The 19,311-nt window shown below is 41.7% G+C and overlaps 1 protein-coding gene across 1 annotated transcript in view; it reads left to right on the top strand.

The window, feature by feature from the left end:
• The window catches only part of LOC148134890 (procathepsin L-like), a 34,803-nt gene that overhangs the window by 1,734 nt on the left and 13,758 nt on the right, over positions 1-19,311 (top strand). Inside the window, exons 2-4 of the mRNA XM_087985411.1 lie at positions 10,491-10,632; positions 11,528-11,650; positions 15,563-15,742. Of these exons, the coding sequence (XP_087841537.1) occupies positions 10,491-10,632; positions 11,528-11,650; positions 15,563-15,742 (445 nt within the window). The remainder of the gene's footprint in view (positions 1-10,490; positions 10,633-11,527; positions 11,651-15,562; positions 15,743-19,311) is intronic.

Genomic DNA, 19,311 nt, shown 5'->3' with positions numbered 1-19,311 from the left:
CCGGAGGAAACCCACGGAGACACGGGGAGAATGTGTAAACTCCGCACAGGCACTTACCCGAGGCGGGAATGTCAAGCCGGACACCTAGTGCTGTGAGGTATCCACTGTGCCATTGTGCCGCTGAGTGGATTTCGAACTGCACCTGTCTGAAAAAGTGGGGAATAATTCGTCATTGAGGCTCACTTGTCCCTATTATATGATGGACAGGCTTTGGGGACACAGGGGGTGCAATTCATAGTTGTAACATGACCAATCTCTGCCCTGCTCTTACAGCGACAGTATTTTTGCGTTTTTATTGAATGAGGATTTGTAAATTGAAATATCCCATGATGTATAAGTTAGAGAAGCCCTTGATTAAAGGTAGAAAACAAAACAACAATTATTCCTTCAGCAGTATAAGCATTCTGAATATATGAAGGTATTGTATAATGAGAGTGCCTCTGCACTAATAATGATTACTGTTCCTTTTCAAAGCTTATTCACATTCTCAGCGGTGACATCCGCTCGCTGCAAGTCATATGAATATATAGGTTCTCGTGGCATTCAGTTGCCCTGAGTGAATGCATTGATAAGTTTTCGGGTTGTGAAAAAACAACTTTGACTTTCTAAAGGTGAGCTTGACTGAACTGGAGTCGCACAGCGCAATCACAGACTCAGAATAGAATGTTTAGGTCTCTGCTATATGTGTAAGGGTAGCACTGCACAGAAAATCAGTCTTTGGCGTTTAATATTCTGAGCGTGTTCACGTTTTGTCTGTATCAAACTTATCTTTTGTGATCGGCATCTTTTGCTGAAAAGTTTATTTTACGCTTTTCTGAAGCAGAAATATCAAGTCAGCTCAAAGTCAACTTTACACTTTTTAAAGGCCTGTGGTATTACACGAAGAGTTTCTGTTAGAGGGGAAAGTGAATACAGTTTTAAGTGGAAACCGAAACAGAATTTGCTGGAAAACTCAGGAAGTCTGTCAGTATCGATGGAGAGAAATGCGAGATAATGTTTTGCGGTCGGTGATCCTTTTTCCGAACATGTGGGTCTTGGGTAGGCTTTATTCATAGATTTAAAGGATCTCACAAGTGATAGTATTTAAATCGAAGATACAATATTTTCACATTCATGCGAGATGAATACTGTCATCAAATCTATTTTATCGCTCTGTTTACTTCATGTGGAATGTTTGCATTGTTGACTTTTTCATTAATCTTAGTTATTTGGCTCAGTTGCTTTGTCACATTGACAGCTTCTCAGGCCTCCCAGAGAACATTCCTTTCACCTTTTAATTTAGAAACCATTCATCTGGTCACACTGAGTATTGGAGAGCTGCTGGCTTTCATGGATGGCACTTTGGTTTGTGGGAAAATCCCTGGTGACACAGTCCTCTTATGTTCTAAAATGCTGCTACCTCTCTGTGGTTGTCTGTGCAGGATGTGGAATTAAAATATGCTGTATAACGGCTACAGTCAGAGACGTTGGTGGGCAGGTGTACTGTAAAAACTTAATGTGAATATATTAACTAGTTAGTTATCAGTTCTGCTCAACCATGGTGCAGATTCAGCAAACATACCAATGGAGTTTCGAATTAACACTTTTTGTCTCCCTACATTTGTAATCTGTAGTCTTCCAAAGCAGTTGCGTAGTACATCTGAAACCGAGTGCGCATTGGAGAGTTTGGTGAGTGAGGGATTTCAGACAATCCTTTCTTTTATTAATTGGTCACTCTGCAGCTGAACAGTAGCTGAAAGTTGACTCTCAGAAAGCCATCAAGAGTCAGCTCTGTGAACACTTCCAAACCCCAAAAGCATGATGTTCAGAAAAAATAACATTGAATCTCACAGAAATGGGTTAGTGATTAAAAGGCGATTGTTTGTTCACTTGCTTTTTCTTTTAAAACCCAGGAAATATTTTCATACTTTTTCCCTTATGTTTTCTTAATTTTCAGAACATTAATACTTTTGAGTGAGAGTACTTAGTTTATTCGTCATCAATTACATTAAAAAAATAAGTTTCATGAAATGTCAATGGCAGAACAGGTGATGTGTTGTGACTGTCGGGTGTGGGATTTATGCGATCTATTGTATAAAGAATAAGTTAATCTTGAAGATATTCTCCTTAGAGTTCATAAATTACTGACCAAGATGAAGACACTGCGGTGCACCAGTGCGGTTTCAATATACATTTCATACTTTTTTTGAGTTGGCAGCCACAGTCTTAAGGCTATGGTCTTACAATTTGATCAATATTGATGTAAGGTAGGGTGCAGCTGGCATAACTCTGGGGACCGAAGAGGTGGAGGAGGCACCGCCTTTCCTGTTATTCAGCGGATGTTTGGTTCTTCCACCTTCTTTGGAGGAGTTTTGTGGCTGAGGGTTAGATGAGCTCACTGATCACTGCACCACTGAGTAAGACATTACCTTCTGGAGAAGAATAATGAAACGTAGGAGGAGGAGGCAGTATAGCGATGGTTATTGATTTTTTCTGCAGTATTGAACAAGAGTCCAGACTCTTGTCCAGCCATTGATCGGATTAGGGAAGCTGCTCAGGGAAGAAAAGGAACTTACAATGGAAGGGGGGAGGATTCATCATTTTGAAGTTGACATTTGAGTACCAAATATGACAAAGTGAGGACTGCAGTTGCTGGCTTCCAGAGTCGAGAGTGTGTGCTGAAAAAACATATCGTGTCAACCCTTCCTGTTGGAGGATTTGTGTCCGAAACGATGATTCTCCTGCTCCTCGAATGCTGCCTGAGCGGCTGTACTTTTCCAGCAGTACACTCTCGGTGTACGTACTAATAACACATTCAGAACAAGGAATAGGTCCTGCACAATTATTCTGAGGAACTTCGTACAAAATTAAGAAGCCAAATTTCAAATGTAACAGTTGTTCACGAAAGTGGAAAACTGAAAATACATGGTGTACGAAAATCGGCCATTGTACAACATAAAGCTAAACAGATGAAAAAACATTGAAAAGACAAGTGCGAAGACTTTGTGTTTGTTGTGATGAGCATTTGCAGTAAAGTAAATTTAACAGTTGCGCAAATACATATGCATGGTTATGGTGTAGTTATGCTTACATAGATATGACTGCAGAGTGACCAAATATAGGAGCTGAATATCTCATGAGTCGTCAAACAAAAGTGGAAAGGTGGTAGGGTGGCACTGTTCGGAAAGGATTCACATAAATCTATCACTGATGTAGGATATTGGTCAGGGAAATCATGATGCTGAGTTGACATAGATGTAGATAACAAACATATGAAATACTAATGGAAAGAAATTATTTGGTAGGAGGGTTGTTTATCGGCTGCGATAGAGTAGTTCATATGTGAAATAAGGCATGAATACAAATACCAGTGGTGGAGTTTGGTGCAATGAGAATATTTAGAAGATATCTGGATTGGTGCATGAATAGGAAGGGTTTAGAAGGGTATGTTTCAGTGCTGGCAACTGGGACTAGATTAATTGAGGCTTCCTGTTCAGCACGGAAAAGTTGACCGACGGGCCGGTTTCCATGTTGGACATTTTTGTAATTCATTGGTCATGCTGTCTGCTTGTGACTCCACTGTCAAGGAACTGTGCATCTGTACCCATAGGTCTCTTGGTTCAACAAAGTTCCCCAGGGCATATTATTTAGTGTATAAGACATGCCCTCGACTTCATTAATAAAATGCAACACCTCACATTGAGCGAAATTAAAATCCATCTGTCATTCTCGGCCCATTGACACATCTGATCAACGTCCCATTTACTGGGAGATAGTCTTCACTCTCCACTGCACCCCTAAATTTGGGTCATCTACCAAATTACAAAACCACCCATCCAACAGAACTATCCTTACTGCAGCTAATCGCAGCAGAACCCGCACCATCTCTCACACTGACACAACGGTCTTACTCGCTGTGTTGCAAATGACCCCCTGAAGTCACAATCGTAACCCTCAATAACCATCAAATGTTGCAGTTCCCAGCATTCCTCGTCATTTTCAGCCTGACTTTCGACCCTTAACACTGTATACTCTTCACCACCCCCCACCAATCTTTAATGCATCAACGAGCGAATCCCTCAAACCCAGCTTCCAACTGACGTGTCTCTCTCGCCCCGCATCATATGTGAACTGAAGACTTCACGCACACATTGTATATAAACCTGCTCTCTGTATCTCTGAAAATACGAGAAAGCAGAACCAGTGAGATACAAATGTGCATGACCAAGACTTCCACCACAGTCTTGTACAATGATAATAAACTCTGATTAAAAATATGCTCTGGAGAATGATTGATTAAGAGATCTCTGCCTGAAATGAAGAGCTCCTTCAAGACATACGAATTAAAGACTAGGATGATTGCCATTTCACTCAAGTTTTGGTTTAACTTATTGTTGCTGAAAAATGTGTTGCTGGAAAAGCTCAGCAGGCCAGGCAGCATCCAAGGAGAAGGAGAATCTCCTGCTCCTTGGATGCTGCTCTGACCTGCTGCGCTTTTCCAGCAACACATTTTTCAGCTCTGATCTCCAGCATCTGCAGCCCTCACTTTCTCCTAGTTGGTTTTAACAGATTCTTCTTTGGAATTAAAAGCACAATTTCTAAATTTGAGGATAGTTTCGAAGTCGTCAACAGTAAATTATGGGAACTGTTTAAATAAAATGCGCAAAATGGACAAACAATTGTCAGTTAAGTTTAATACACATAATTTTGTGACTGTATTTTTTAAAAAAACGGCATGGAGATACAGCCCTTTTCAGTTCTGAAAATGTCAAACCAGACTCAAAACATTAACTCTGTTTCTCACTCCATAGATTCTGTACACTTTTTGAGTTTCTCCAGAATGTATTTGGGGCTGTCCTGCATCCCTCAGTCCAACTACATTCTCCTCTCCATTTAATAACATTCTGCTTTCCTGCTTACTTAACGAAATGGAGAATCGACCACTTTGCCATATTTTATTCCACCTGCTAAATATCTGCCTGCCGCGAAATTCTCTCCGTTACTTTGCAAACAGTTTGTGTCCTCTTCCCAATTTACATTGCAAACAATATTTCTGCAGATTTGGCTGTTAAAGACTCTGTTCATTCATTATGTCACCGCGAGAGCTGATAGACAGATGATGTTCCATGTTCAATCGCTGCGGCATTCCACGCATTGCAACTTGCCAACTTAGAAGTTATCTGTTCATCCCATCTGTCTGTCACCTATTAGTTCGCTAACTCTCTGTTTCCGCTGATATACAACTCTGTCAGTGTGAACTCTTGTTTCTTTCATCTCGAACAATTTCGACCATTTTTAGTTACCTAAACACAATACTGTACTGCTTCCTACCAATTCCAACCTGTAGTTATATCCTCAGAATCGTTTGAACAAATGAAATTTCCTTTCAGAAAACGATGTTGATTAACCTTGCTTATAGTGTGATATTTAAAGGTGCTGTTATTCTTTCCTTTCCATATCGCATACGGTGACCTTGAAAGTCCCACATTCTCGACCTAAGCCCTTTACTGAGATATGGTGATCCCTATGTTTAACCACGACATACCATCTGTGTCCACTGAGAGAGAGAGAGGAAACCCATGATCCTCTGGCATTTTGTGACTTTACTTAATATTTGTGCTGTAATGGATTCCACCAGGGGAAGCCACAGGTGAGGATCCAGCGGAGTGGAGAGTAGCCATTGTGATCCCATTGTTTAAGGAAGGTCAGAGTGATATGTATGGACCTGTGAGCCTCACATTGGTTACAGAGAAACGATGGGAAAAGATTCTCAGAGTAAGATCTGTAGGAATTTAGAAGCAAATGGACTTATGAAGGATAGACTCATTATATATATGTGGGAAGGTCACACTGCACGAACGTGAACGATTTTTTTAGGTGTTGAGAATGATAATTGATGAGGGAAAATAAGTTGATGCTGTCGACATAAACTTCAATAAAAGCTTTGATAGGGTCCCTCATGGCAAAATGCTGAAGTCACATTGTCTCAGGGGTGAACTAGCAAGATAGAAATAAATCTTGCTTACTCGTAGAAGGAAGAGGTAGCTGTGGAATGAATCAAAATTCATTTCAAAATGGTAGGTTCGCAGAAGTGAAATTCCACATTATTCAGTGTTCAATATCTGTCGTTTGTGATCTGCATAAATGATTTGGAGGAAAACATGGCTGGGCAAATTAGTTAATTTATAGACGACAAGGATTGGTGGTTTTGTGGGCAGTGAGGATGACCTTCGGAGTAGACAGCAGGATATAAATCAGTTACTGCATGGGCAGAAAAATGGCATGTGAAGTTGAATTTGGAAAAAAGTCAGTTGATGCATTAAGGAAAGTCAAGTACAGATGAAAATTATATAGTGAATGGAAGAATCATTAGGACAATTAGTATGGAGAGAGATCTGGGGTCTGGGTCCGCAGATCATGGAAGGCAGCAGCGGAGGTAGATAGGTATTTAAAGAAATGCTTTTCGCATGCTTGGCTTCATTGAAAGGGCAGTAAATGCAAGGGTGGAGAGATTATGTTTCAGCTTTATAGAACTTTGTTCAAGGCCACACTCAGCATATTGTTCACACTTCTGTTCACCTCACTTCCAGAAGGATGTCACTGCTATGGAGTGTGGGCAGAAAAGGTTTACCAACATGTTGCCTGGCATGGGGGACTTTTTGTCTTTGGAGAAAGGCTGTCGAGAATACTGAAATGCAAGTTAAGAATTTCGACAGGACTGAGGTTCACAAGAAGGAGGTGGCGCAATTCTGGAAAATCTGAAAATAAATACGTCCCCTGGACTGGATGGGATTTATCCTTGGACAAGTAGATGATAGTAAATTTGCGGGTGACACTAAGGTCGCTGGAGTTGTGGATCGTGCTCATGCATATTACAAGGTACAGAGGGAGAAAAATTATTTGTGGAGCCTGGCTGCGGAGCTAAATGTAGGTTAACGTGCAAAAGTATGAGGATGTAACAGGAATAAATTTACTCGACGAATGGTAAGATTCCTGCAAGTGTAGATGAGCAGAGAGATCTCGGTGTCCATGTACAGAGATCCGTGAAAATAGCTATGCAGGTTAATAAATTTGTTTATAAGGCATCTGGCTGTGTTAGCTTTTATTGATTCCTGATGAAGGGGTTTTGCCCGAAACGTCGATTTCGAAACTCCTTGGATGCTGCCTGAACTGCTGTGCTCTTCCAGCACCACTAATCCAGAATTAGCTTTTCTTGGCAGAGGGATTAAGTTTCATAGCCACGAGGAAATATTGCAGCTGTTCAAAACTCTGGTGTGGCCACATTTCGAATATTGCATACAGTTCTGCTCACCGAATTGGAGGAAACGTGTTTAAGCTTTAGAGAGGCTTCATACGAGATTTCCGTGAGTGTTGCCTGGTATGGATGGAAGGTCTTATGTGGAAAGGTTGAGGCACTTGAGGCTGTTTTGGTCAGAGAGAAGAAGTTTGAGAGGTGACTTAATTGAGACATAAGGTATAATTAGAGAGGTAGACAGGGTGGAGACTGACAGCCTTTATTCCTCAAATGGCTAGCACGACGGGACAACTTTAATTTGTGGGGCTGTATCTTAGATATAGGACAAGTGTGAGAGATAGTTTCTTTCCTGAGAGAGTAGAAAAGGTGTGGAACGCATTGTTTACAACAACAGCTGACCAGCCAGCGTTAAGGTCATTTATATGTTCATTTGGAAAACTTACGGATGAATTTGTTATTGTGTAGGGTAGATGTGCTTTACTTTTGTTCCACAGGTCTGTGCAACGAGGGCTGTGCTGTAATTTTCTGTGTTATGTTCATTATCACGGAGACTGAGTTTGCTTTTTGGGGTGACCTATCAGATAATAGGACATAAATGGCATGGATCCAATGGTGAGTAGGAGACTTTTTTCCCAGGGTGGAGGGGTCAGTTACTAGGGGAAACATGTGTAGCGGACGTGCATGTTAAAAGAGGCAAGTATTTCACAAAAAGTGATGAGTGCCGAGAGCGTATTCCGAAAGAGTTGGAGGAAGCAGACACAATGGCAGTATTCAAGACGGACCTGGTCGAAAACAAGAATAGGAACGGAGGTTGAAGGTCATGGGTCCCCTAAGTAAAGGCAGTTCATTGGTGACGGACAATATGTGTCAACACAGGCTTGTAGGGCCGATAGGCCTATTGCTGTTACTCTTTGTTCTATTTTAGCCAATGATATCATGTTTCCTAACTTGCATAAATCTTTCAATTTTCTATTCTCCTCCTTTTTGTGAATTTCCCTATTTGCAGAATTCTATCAGTGAAAACAATTCCTGAACCGCAATGATATTGCCACTATTGTACCCATTATTATTGCAGTAACTATATTTAAAACGTTCAGATCTAATCAGCCAGATCCAAGTGAATGTCAGACTTTAATCTCATTTGTTTTCTGAGTAATTGTTCCTTCCGTGATCAACGTAATTCCCTCCCTTTACCTCTTGATTCTGAATCTTTTTGTTTTGTTATTTTTACCATGAAACTGGATATTTGTTCAAACTCGCTGCGACATCAGTCTTTCCCATTATTCATGGGCAAATCTCACCATCGAAATAATCAACATTTCAGCTAGCTTCTTCATTTCAATAAGTATTAAAGTCCTTGCTTTCAGTTGCTTATTTTTTTATTTGTCATTAACATTCATATTCTTGTTCTCTTCATCACTGTTTGTCATTTGTCAGTTTCTATGTTTTTTTGTCTCCTAATCGATGTTTGCACAGATGATGATCAATTTCTTTAGACGAGACTTGAATTTGGTAGTTCGCCATCAATGGGACATTCTTCTCTTACAATCTACATCATTGAATAGTTCTTTGATAAGAATACCTAAATATTACCTTAACTGTATCCCACTGTTTATCCAGTCTCTTACCTCACCTTTTTTCCCATCTCCCACTGCGGTAAACGCTGTCATCACCTTCTTGTGCTTGATCTTCTTTCAGTTTCAGGCACGAGCTTGATATCCAAGATTTTCTATTTTACATTGCATATGAACTTCCGGAAAGCTGTGACCAGATTTGTTGAACGAATCATTTACTATATTATTATTGTTGATCCTGTCTCGTTTCATACATACCAGGACGAAAATAGCGTGTTCTCCAGTTGATTCTAGAACGTAGTCTTCGAAAAACCCTTATAATTACACCCCATGCATTCAACCGTAAGGCTATAGTTGTCAATATGATTCATGCAATCAACGTGAAATTTAAAATTGTAATGACTTATTCGATACCTTTCTTACAAAGTCCCACAATTCCTTGGTTTGTGCTCTCCATCTACGCATTTAAGAAACACAGGAATGAGACCCACCAGACACTTAGGTTCCTTTCTCATCACCACACATCGTCATCCAGAAAACCATTTCTCACTATTTCACTGATATGCGATGGTTTTAAACATGAAACAGTGCAGCAAATAAACTAGCCCTTCAGACCACCATGGTTGCGCCTACCATGATGCCTTTCTAATTTAATCGAATCTGATTTCACCTGTTCTGTGACCCTCCATATCCTGCCTGTTCATGTGCCTGTCTAAATTTCTCTTAACTTCGACATTGCATCTACTTCTAGCACCTCAACTGGCAGCATTTTCCAGGCATGTACCAGCCTCTGTGTAAAATAAAACACAAATGCTTTCCTCTCGTTTCAACTTTCCCTTTTCACATTGAAGCTTATCAAACGAGCTGGCGAAATTCCCTCTGCCTTGTTCGTTTACTTCTTAAACATGAAGGATTCTTGAATAATCCGTTGAATGGTCCCTTCCGTGACCATTTTGGAACCACACCTCTGAAACAACTTTCATGTCATGCACATTGTTTTGTAACTTTTTACATCAACATTTTAAAAATGCTGCACACATTCAATTTCGGAATTCTATCATTAATTCTATCTTTTTACTGAGGACATACGAGTTTTTTCAGTTTGATTTTTTTTCCTGTATCTTTCCATTTTGATTGCATTGGTTCAATTTCTTCCTTCCTTTTCAACTCGCGATTTACATCAGATTTCAGATTTTTTTTTGCATTGCCTAAAGTAACAGAAGATAACGATATAAAATATGTCCACCTGTTCTTTATTTCCTGTTGCTAATCCTACAGTCATACCTTCTGAGGATTCATTGCTCAATGTGAGGTTGAATGCAATGTAATCATTACAACATGAGCTGTTGACTGATTCAACCTGTGGACCGTGAGTCAAATAACTTTCATCACAAGAAGGCAATTTATGGAAAAGTATGATTTCATTTTACCGTGTTCTTTCCAATAATTGGTTTTAAATTTGAAACGTAATTAAGTTGATCAGTCTAGTGCTGGAAGATTCCAATCCACTGACGATGCCTCATAAAGGTGAATTACATTAAACTTTCAGCATTGGATGAATTGTTGGAATTTTATTGTTTGTATTATTTGTACAATTTATTTTGTTCCTTCTTAGAATAAGGAAATAGCTAACTTGAAAATTACCCACTCCCTATCTAAAGCCCACTGGTTTTGCCTATTAGGTTGTCCATCATGAACTTCTGGCTCTTTCTGGGCAGTGTGGCGGTATCTATTCTGGCTGTAGCCTCAACAGGCACATTTCATTCGAAATTGGATGAAGAATGGAAAAATTGGAAATCACAACATGGGAACCAGTACACCAAGGTAAAAGGAGAGTCTGTAATGTTAAGCTCACTCAGAATAGGAATGGTCTGCACACAATTGGCAGAGATTGAGAATATGTAGTTGCAGTCAATGAGAGGTATCTGTTGAGTGAAGTGACATTGAGAAAATATTGATCTTGAAATTCAATGGGTATTCTCAAAGTTTCTAACTTCATTAGAGAACTGACCAAACACAAAGTCAATCAGTAGCGACTTGGTGTATCTTAATTTACTAGGATCCCGCTGCAGTTCTGTTGGATTTACTACAAAGACCACAAACCTGCCTCGAGAAGATTAAGATCCATTCTTGGTGTTGAAGAGGCAATTGTCAGTGGGTAACTTGGAGACAGAGGAATGGGGAAGCCGTCTGATCATCTCAAGCGGCCCATTCAATGAAGCGTCTCTTTGCCGACACCAACTTTACTCTGCTGGCAGCTTAGGCAGGTCTCTCACAAAACAGGTTAAGAAGGTATATAGATGCACAGTAATTGGCCATGTATTGGCCTCGGTTTTTTCGCAAGGATGTGGCTTATTGAATTCCCTGCCTGCCACTGGCTTAACCTTACTTCAGACAGGGACAGCTGGTAGTAGAGAGAACATATCCATTGTCAACGTCATTCATGACGGTCGATTAAACCATCCTCTTGTTCAGCTATTTTATTCTTAATTCACTTTCAGCATGAATCTCTCAGACTGGCAGCTCGACAGGTTTTGCTATGAGTGCGTTATTTTGAGTGGGGTGAGGAGAACCTGATTAATAATTTTCAGATCTGTGTGGGAGGATGGACCCTGACAGCAAAATGTTATTTCAGGTTTCACAAGCGGATTTTAATACTTCTGTATAATTTTATAAATGAAAGATGCTGCAGCCTGATTATATTAATCTCTTTATTCAGGATGAGGAGAGTTACAGGAGAATGATATGGGAGGACAATATGAGATACATCGAACAACACAACATCGAACACTCATTGGGAAAACGCACGTCTAAAGTGGGAATGAACAAATTTGGAGCTCTGGTGTGTACAGGATGTATCGGCTGGGATCTATTTGATGCTGGTCATTGTGAAATTGTGAAGCTATATAATTGTGAAGTTATATTCAGCTACAGGAGCAGCACTTGGACATTTGGTCCTCCAAGCTGACTCACTCATTCAGTATACTCAATGGCTGATCTCACTTTACTCCAAATTATTGATTCCTTCCTTCGCATTCCAGGTTTCCATAACCCGTAACTCCTCTGGAAATCAAAAACATCTCTCTCAAATTTGTGTATATTCAATGACTCAAGTCTCCATTTCTCTCTGCGGAAGAGAACTCAAATGACTGACAATCCCTGATTCGATAATTTCTGCTCACTTGCACGATCAGATTCTGTACAACTAAATTGCATTAAACAACACTGGCTGGCTTGAGCTCCCTTTATGGACGGCAGTCACACTATGGATATACCTCTATGTTGTTAAGTCTTCACAGATACTGTCCATTATGACGTCTGGAAGCCGGAGTTGCATTCTGTACTGTGGAAGCTGCTCCCTTCGGCAACAATATTCTTCTTGAGTCTGCTGGATCTCTGGCTCCGCCCTACCTGTCGCTGACTAAACTTTATCTCACAGCAGTTAAACTAGTCTGCATTCCAATCAAATTGAAGTACATGATCCTGCTCTCTGTATTATTGCTCCTCATGACAATTGGTCATTTCCCCTATTCTTCGCATCTCAAACAAATGTGACTAATGACATCAACATTACACCAGCATTCCATGAATTGAAAATACATTAATTGAATTGAATTGGATTGAATTGAATTGAGCTGAACTGAACTGAACGGAACTGAACTGAATTGAATTGAATCGAATTGAAATTAATATGACATGTACTGAGGCACAGTGAAAAGAATTGTCTTGCGAACAATACAGGCAGATCACAGAGTTAATTCGCATAGATAAGTAAATAATAGCGACAATGACTACGTCAGGCCTTGGTTCTGTACTCACCTTTTCCATCAAGAAAATCATCCTCTCACCATTAGCCTTGTCAATCCACCTCGAATCTTATTTGTTTTAGTATGATCAGCACTTATTCTCCTCAAATTTATTGTGGAGTGGGCCCAGTCTGTCAAAATGTCTCTCTAGGGAAAACCCTCTTCTTCGTAGGAATAGTTTTGATTAAACTGCTTCAAATTTCCTTCCAAATATTCCTCCGTAAAGAGTGAAATCAATGCTCATCACAGTGCCTTCTGTGTTTGTCCAATCGCAACAAGACTTCCCCACTTTGATACTGTCTTTGCTATGCATTGAAGACAAATATTTCTTTTGCCTCTTTAATAACTTGCTGGACCTATGTGCACACAAATGTTAATAAGTGAACAAAGAGACAAAACTTTTTTTTTTACCACAGGAAAGCCGATATATTGTGTGCAGTAGCAATTTTAAAAGACATGTCATGCAGTGTCACCTTAGCTGTTGGTAAACAAAATAACAACTTATGGTTTAGTGCGTAACATATTGGCATTGGTAGAGGATTTGTTCGCTAAAAAAGAAACAGAGAATGGGATGGTAGAAAGTGAAGACAGAAATAATCCTATTTTTCTTCTGGGATGGAGGGGAGAAACTGCACCAAAGATTGTCTCGCGAGTAAAGACTAATCAGGTTGGGACTTTACTGAATGGGGTTTATAAGAATGACAGGTGATCCCTTTGAAATTTATATGTTCTTACTGGGGTTGACAGGGTGAGTGCACAGATGATGTTGAAGCGAATGAGAGAAGCTCGGAATTGACATCATCGAATCACAATAACAGCGTTTTGAATCGAGGAGTGGAGGAATGCCTTCTCCCTGAGGCCTGAATGTCTTTGCAGGAAGATAGGATAGTGAAGAAAGCGTTTTTTATGCTCCCCTGTATTTGTCATGTTATTGAATACAGGTGTTGGGATGTCATGTTGCTGTTGTAGAGGACATTGGTTAGGCCACTGTTCGCATATTGCGTGCAAGTCTGGTCTCAATCCACTCGGAAAGATGTTGTGAAACTTGAAAGGGTTCAGAAAAGATTTATAAGTATTTTGGCAGTACTGAGGAATTGAGCAATAGGAAGAGGCTGAACAAGTTGAGGTGTGTTCTCTGCAGCCTAAGAGGGTAAGGAGTGATCTTATGCAGGTTTACAAAATTATGAGGTGCATGCATAGGATAATTAGACAAAGTATTTCTGTTCCCTGGGATCGGGAATCCAGAACTAGAGGGCATAGGTAAAGGATGAGAGGGAAATGACAAAAAAGAGACCTAAGGGGCAACGTTTTCACAAAGTGGGTGGTACATGGATGGATCAAGCTTCCAGACCATATGGTGGAGGCTGGCACAATTGCAACATTTGAAGGGCATTTGCAATGTGTATATGAATAGGAAGGGTTTGGAGTGATACGGGTTGGGTGCTGGCAGGTGTGACGAGTTTGGGTTGGGATATCTTGTCAGCATGGACAGGTTGGACCGAAGGGTCTGTTTCCATACTGTACATCTCTATGACACTAGGCCTCTCTGTGTGCCTAATCTGTGTGCCTAATCTGATTCTTAAGCGGTAGGGGAATCAAGTGTTACAATGAAAATGAAGGAACTGGAACATGGGCAATTTTCAGTCAATCATAATGGAGCGAGGTGGAGGGGGGCACCAGTCTACTCATGTTGCTACTTCCTATGTTCTTGTGGGTGAGGAAACAATTGCGCAAACTGAGTAAGACAGCTGAAATGCGTGTCAACGACATTGAGAGGAGTCCTTAGCTAAGGATAAACACCCCGGTGGGTGGTGACACCAATGAACATGCAGTACAGGTGGATAGCCTGGAAAATGGAATGGAATCTTTGCAGATAGCAGGGTGTGAGGAGACGTAGTTCAACGTAACTGTGGGAGACAGTAGATGGTCTAGCCCTTAAATGGAAACATTAAAATCAAGAAAGGAAAGGAAGATTTTCAGAGATTCCAGGTGAAGTTGGGACAAGGGTTGAAATTCGAAGTAAAATTGATTACTATTTCTAATTCTGGGTGAGAGTAGGAAGCAGCAATCAATGCATCAGAGATATAACTTTGACAGGGTTCAGAGTAGGACTGGAACAAGGCGTGCTCCATATCGCCTGCAAAAAGGCAGCCGCAACTCGGACTTTTGCATGTACCTAGGGCCCAGGTTATTACTCAGAGGATGGGACATATTCAATCCCCTTTCAAACCGACATGTGCCCCTCCCTCCCCATCAAAAAGAGACACCAGATGATTCAATACCAGTCTGCAATCTCAGTTTGATATGCAGACAGCCACAGTTGCGGATGATAAGTTATGTGATGATGGATAGCATCAAATCTGGTCCTTTTCTAACCATTCCAATCCAGTATCTTCATGAAAATGAACAATCTGAGTTTCGCATCTAAATCTAATGGTCCAAGGGGCATGAGGCCAACTCAAGACCAACGTCTTATCCGGAAATCAGGTCAGGCTAGTGATGAAATTTGAAATCCTCCTGATTGGCAAGGTTCATCTCAAACACCAATAAATCCCACCAATCTGAGGTGACTTAACCTATCCTTCCATGATGAAATTGACCTGTCAGGCTTTAATGATCGGAGAAGACTGATTCTTGCAAAATGAAACACATTATAAAGCCCCTGCCATTTTGGTAATTGAACGATCGAGCAGAGATATTTGAGCTGCTCGAGGATTTTCACACAGCTTTATATTGGATTGGGACGAAATGGATGGCCACTTATTTGCCTGCTACTCATTTATTCAGTCAAAGCTTAAACACGAGTAGCGAGTGCCCTCATTGCTTTCCCCGCACTTAATGCTAAAGTCAGCGAATATGTAGAATGTAGCTCTCTTACGTTATTGACACTTCTCCGACATAATCACCACTAAAAGTCAATCATTTCACCAATGTGTTTGAATTTTCAGACCAATGAAGAGTTCAATAAGCTCATGAATGGACCTCTCCGAATCGAAGCTGTCAACATGACTGAAATTGAAACTGATAAAAGAGATGAAAGTCGTGAATCTGAAGAAAGTCACATTGAATTGAGAACTGCAACTGTTGACTGGCGGAGAGAAGGATTAGTTACTCCAGTGAAAAACCAGGTAAAAATCAGAAAAAGCTCTCAAGTTTATTAAGTGCAGACATTAACTTCTCAACAGGATTGGACGTTGTTATCAGCTTGTAGGAATTGTTAGGAAAGGCTACGTTTCGGTAGATCATTTTTAATCTAAATTGCTTCTCCTGCTTTCTTGTTGCATTTGTTTCCTGGTATTGGTATGGTCAGGCAAGGGAGCATGGTATATGTATCAATTGTAATGTTCGTGCTTTTACTCATAATATCTAGAGAAGTTTTACTTCAAAATCAAATTCAATGGTTAGATTAAATTGTAAAATTGAAGTCTACAGGTACAATTCCGATGTAAGAAATATAAGCTCAGATGTAAATTGGCACAACTCAACAATGGTAATGTTGCAGGCTGCAGTGCCAAGCTTCCTTGTGATACCATGTCCAGTCTTATTCAAAGAATATTCGATCATATGCTCGATACCGCAACTTTTAAAACCACATTCACAGTTCACTTCTGTTGGGCCTTGTACCTCTCTCAATCATTCTTTCAAACTGGGCAAGGCTGATCGACAGGAGAGCAGAGCCTGCTGGTAAGTATATGAAGTATTGTGTACAAATGGGAGTTGTAAAAGATCGTATTATACTGTAATTCACTAAATGTCAGTTGCATTGAATGTTTGGGAGGGATACCGCCACGAGGCTCAGTGAGATTTCTCACTACCGTTATCATTAGCTATGTCAATGCAGCTATAACATCCCGCATATCCGCTCCGAGTCTAATCTTCCCACACATTCTTCCCGGAACAATTCAATAGATTCCTGATTAGCGCCCGATATCCTGGGAGCTGGGCCATTCTGAAAAAGCTGCTGAGAACCCACATGAGCACGAGCATGGTAACCTTGCCCTGCTCAGATAGGAATGCTTTCGAACATGCCAGAGAATGGTACAGAAAAACAACCAACATTGCCATAAAAATGCTATGTGTCAGAATCGCTGTGACCACTCACCTTCCCCCTCCGACACACTCTATCCCAGCCCCAGCACCCCCTCCTACCCAGATTCATGCTGTCACTGACGTCTTCCTCATCTTCAAAACCAACATCACATCGGCTTTGCCACTTCACTACCTCGGAATACCTCCCGCATGTACCAACACCAACAGCCATGCAAAACTTAAATCTCTCACTCAATCCTTCCCTTTCTGGCATTCCAGGAGATGAGAGAACACTGGAGGGCAGAAAGCTCTTCGATTGGTGGAGAGGTGTCTGACACCAGATTCCTCAACCTGTGAGGAGTGATTCCTGTTTCTCACAAGAAAACATGATACACTCACATTCCACTGAGCGAGTAAATACCACTCATCACTCCTTTGTTAGCGCTCTGTCAGTCTCATTAATTCTTCAGTGTCTCTTTGCATTGGTCCCTGAAACTTCTGTCTCTCGTGGTCTGTCGGTTCCGTCAGCATCTACTCTCGCTCCACAGGGAAAGAAGACACCTCCTCGTTCTCTGAGCATGAAAGTATTGCGGCCTCAGAGGAAATATCAGTAAGGCTGCGTCCAGCACACACCCTCAGCTCCCTGGGAATGTGAGCTGTTGAGGGTGTGGGAGCACAGTTTGGTAAGCCCCTCACTGTGTCATTTCCCACAGCACTCGGAGGGCTGCCAGCGACCCGGTACGGGCAGAAGAGACCGTGGTGTCGGCAAACATCGACATTTACCAGGGAACAGCAGATGCAGCAGACAGAGATGTACACTTGAAAGACGACAGGGATGCAGATACACTGTAGCAACCCAGATATCCCAATCAATGAATCATCTAACCTCCAAGGACAGTTTGGCAGTTGCCATGGAGAAGCAGACCCAGCACCCGTACAGTCTGCTGGCTGTGGCCACAAAGCTGTACCCCATCGCCCACTGCTCCACAGGCCTGTAGTCGAGGTGCCACTTTCTAATCACAAGTAATAGGGACAGTGCCCTGCTGGAGGAGGAAGCACACACAGGTCACTCCGAAGACCCAGACTCAAGATGTCATAGAAGTGGCTGAGTCTCCACCTGCAAACTGCTGCCCAGTTCTTCTCAGCATTGCCAGAGCTCCCTCACCCCCGCCAGACAGAAATGCTGCGAGGCTGACTGAACAAACCACTGCAGGGCTAACAGGCAGCAACAAGGAGTCCGATCCTTCCTGCTCAACACAGTAACCTGTATTCATTAAATCTGAAACAATGAAGGAAAGGGAGGTTTCGTGGCAAGCGTGACAAACCTCGTACGTTATTTGATCCTTTTCGATAAGTGGTATCAGCTTGACCTTCCACTTGGCTGTTTCTCTCTCGGTGGAGAGAAGGCTTAATATAACTGCAGCACCATGATGCCGAATGACATGGTTACATCGGATCAATGTGTGTACTGAGAGCCTGGTGTCGCATGTTGAAGGTAGAGGAACAAGGTTTGCAGAGGTAAGGCTGTGCTGCTAACACCGTCACACCTCATCCAACAACTTTATGGAATCCCTTCCCATCCAAGATTCATTTTATTCACCATTGCATCTAGTGTTATCACCCATCCTTGCTCACAACTGCAATCTCCCAGACTTCTCAACGCACAGCCCTCAGAAGTGAAGAATTTCAAACTCTTCTTCCTGTGACAACAGTTCCCAATCCCCGAACTGGTAACTGGTCACTTTGGAGTTGAAACCAAGTCTCTGGATTGCATACGCAAAGACAACTCCCCCCGCACCCCCCCCCCCCCGCCCCCCGCACCCCCGCCCCCGCACCAGACTATGGTCGATCCCTGGACTGTGGACAAACAAATGCCAGATGCCAAAGTTCATGGGCAAGGCCCACACAACAGGAGCCTGTGCATCTTGCCCTGAGATGCTATTTGGTCTGATCGAACACCATGGTCGTTTGTAACAAATCGGAAACAGCGTTCATCCTGTCCCTCTCTGAGAGCCATGCCATGTTCCCTAGATAGCCAATGCATTTTGTGAATTTGTCAAGAGGGGAAATTGAATAATGGGACAAGTTTTGCTAGTAAGGATACTTTACATCATCAAATAATCCTCTTACATGTCAATGCTTCAAGTTGTTAGTCACTGCTGTAGAAATCAGATCAGTCCTCCTGGGAATAACCCTAAGGACGCTGCTTGGCCTAAACACTGTCCCCGCCAGGAACTCAGCTCCAGTGTGGACCAGCTAGCGGGAAATTCTCCGACATCTTCAAACTCTCTCTTCTACAAGCTGAAGTCACAACCTGCTTCAAGAAGACCACCATCATCTTCGTAAGTGAGGAAACAAAACTCATGCATTGTTCCTTAATGACGACCGACCAGTGGCCTGAGCACAATAATCATGAAGTGCTTCGAGAAGCTGGTGAGGGTCCACATCAACTCCATTCTCCCAGCCTGCCTCGGTCACTTAAAATTTGCCTTTTAAAGTAACAGGTCCACAGTGGGTGAAATATCTCTCGCCCTGCACCCCTTGAACATCTGGAAAAGGACACTTTTGTCAGACTCCTGCTCATTGACTACCCCTCTGCCTTCAACACTCTTATCCTCTCTACATTGAACTCAAAACCCTGTGACATTGGTCATGATTTTATCATCTT

This window comes from Chiloscyllium plagiosum, unplaced genomic scaffold (assembly GCF_037043375.1).
Source record: "Chiloscyllium plagiosum isolate Xiang-an unplaced genomic scaffold, Cpla_swu_hap1 HiC_scaffold_52, whole genome shotgun sequence".
Taxonomy (NCBI): domain Eukaryota; kingdom Metazoa; phylum Chordata; class Chondrichthyes; order Orectolobiformes; family Hemiscylliidae; genus Chiloscyllium; species Chiloscyllium plagiosum.
Note: the sequence above shows the minus strand (reverse complement) of the source record. Positions and strands in the feature narration are given on the sequence as shown.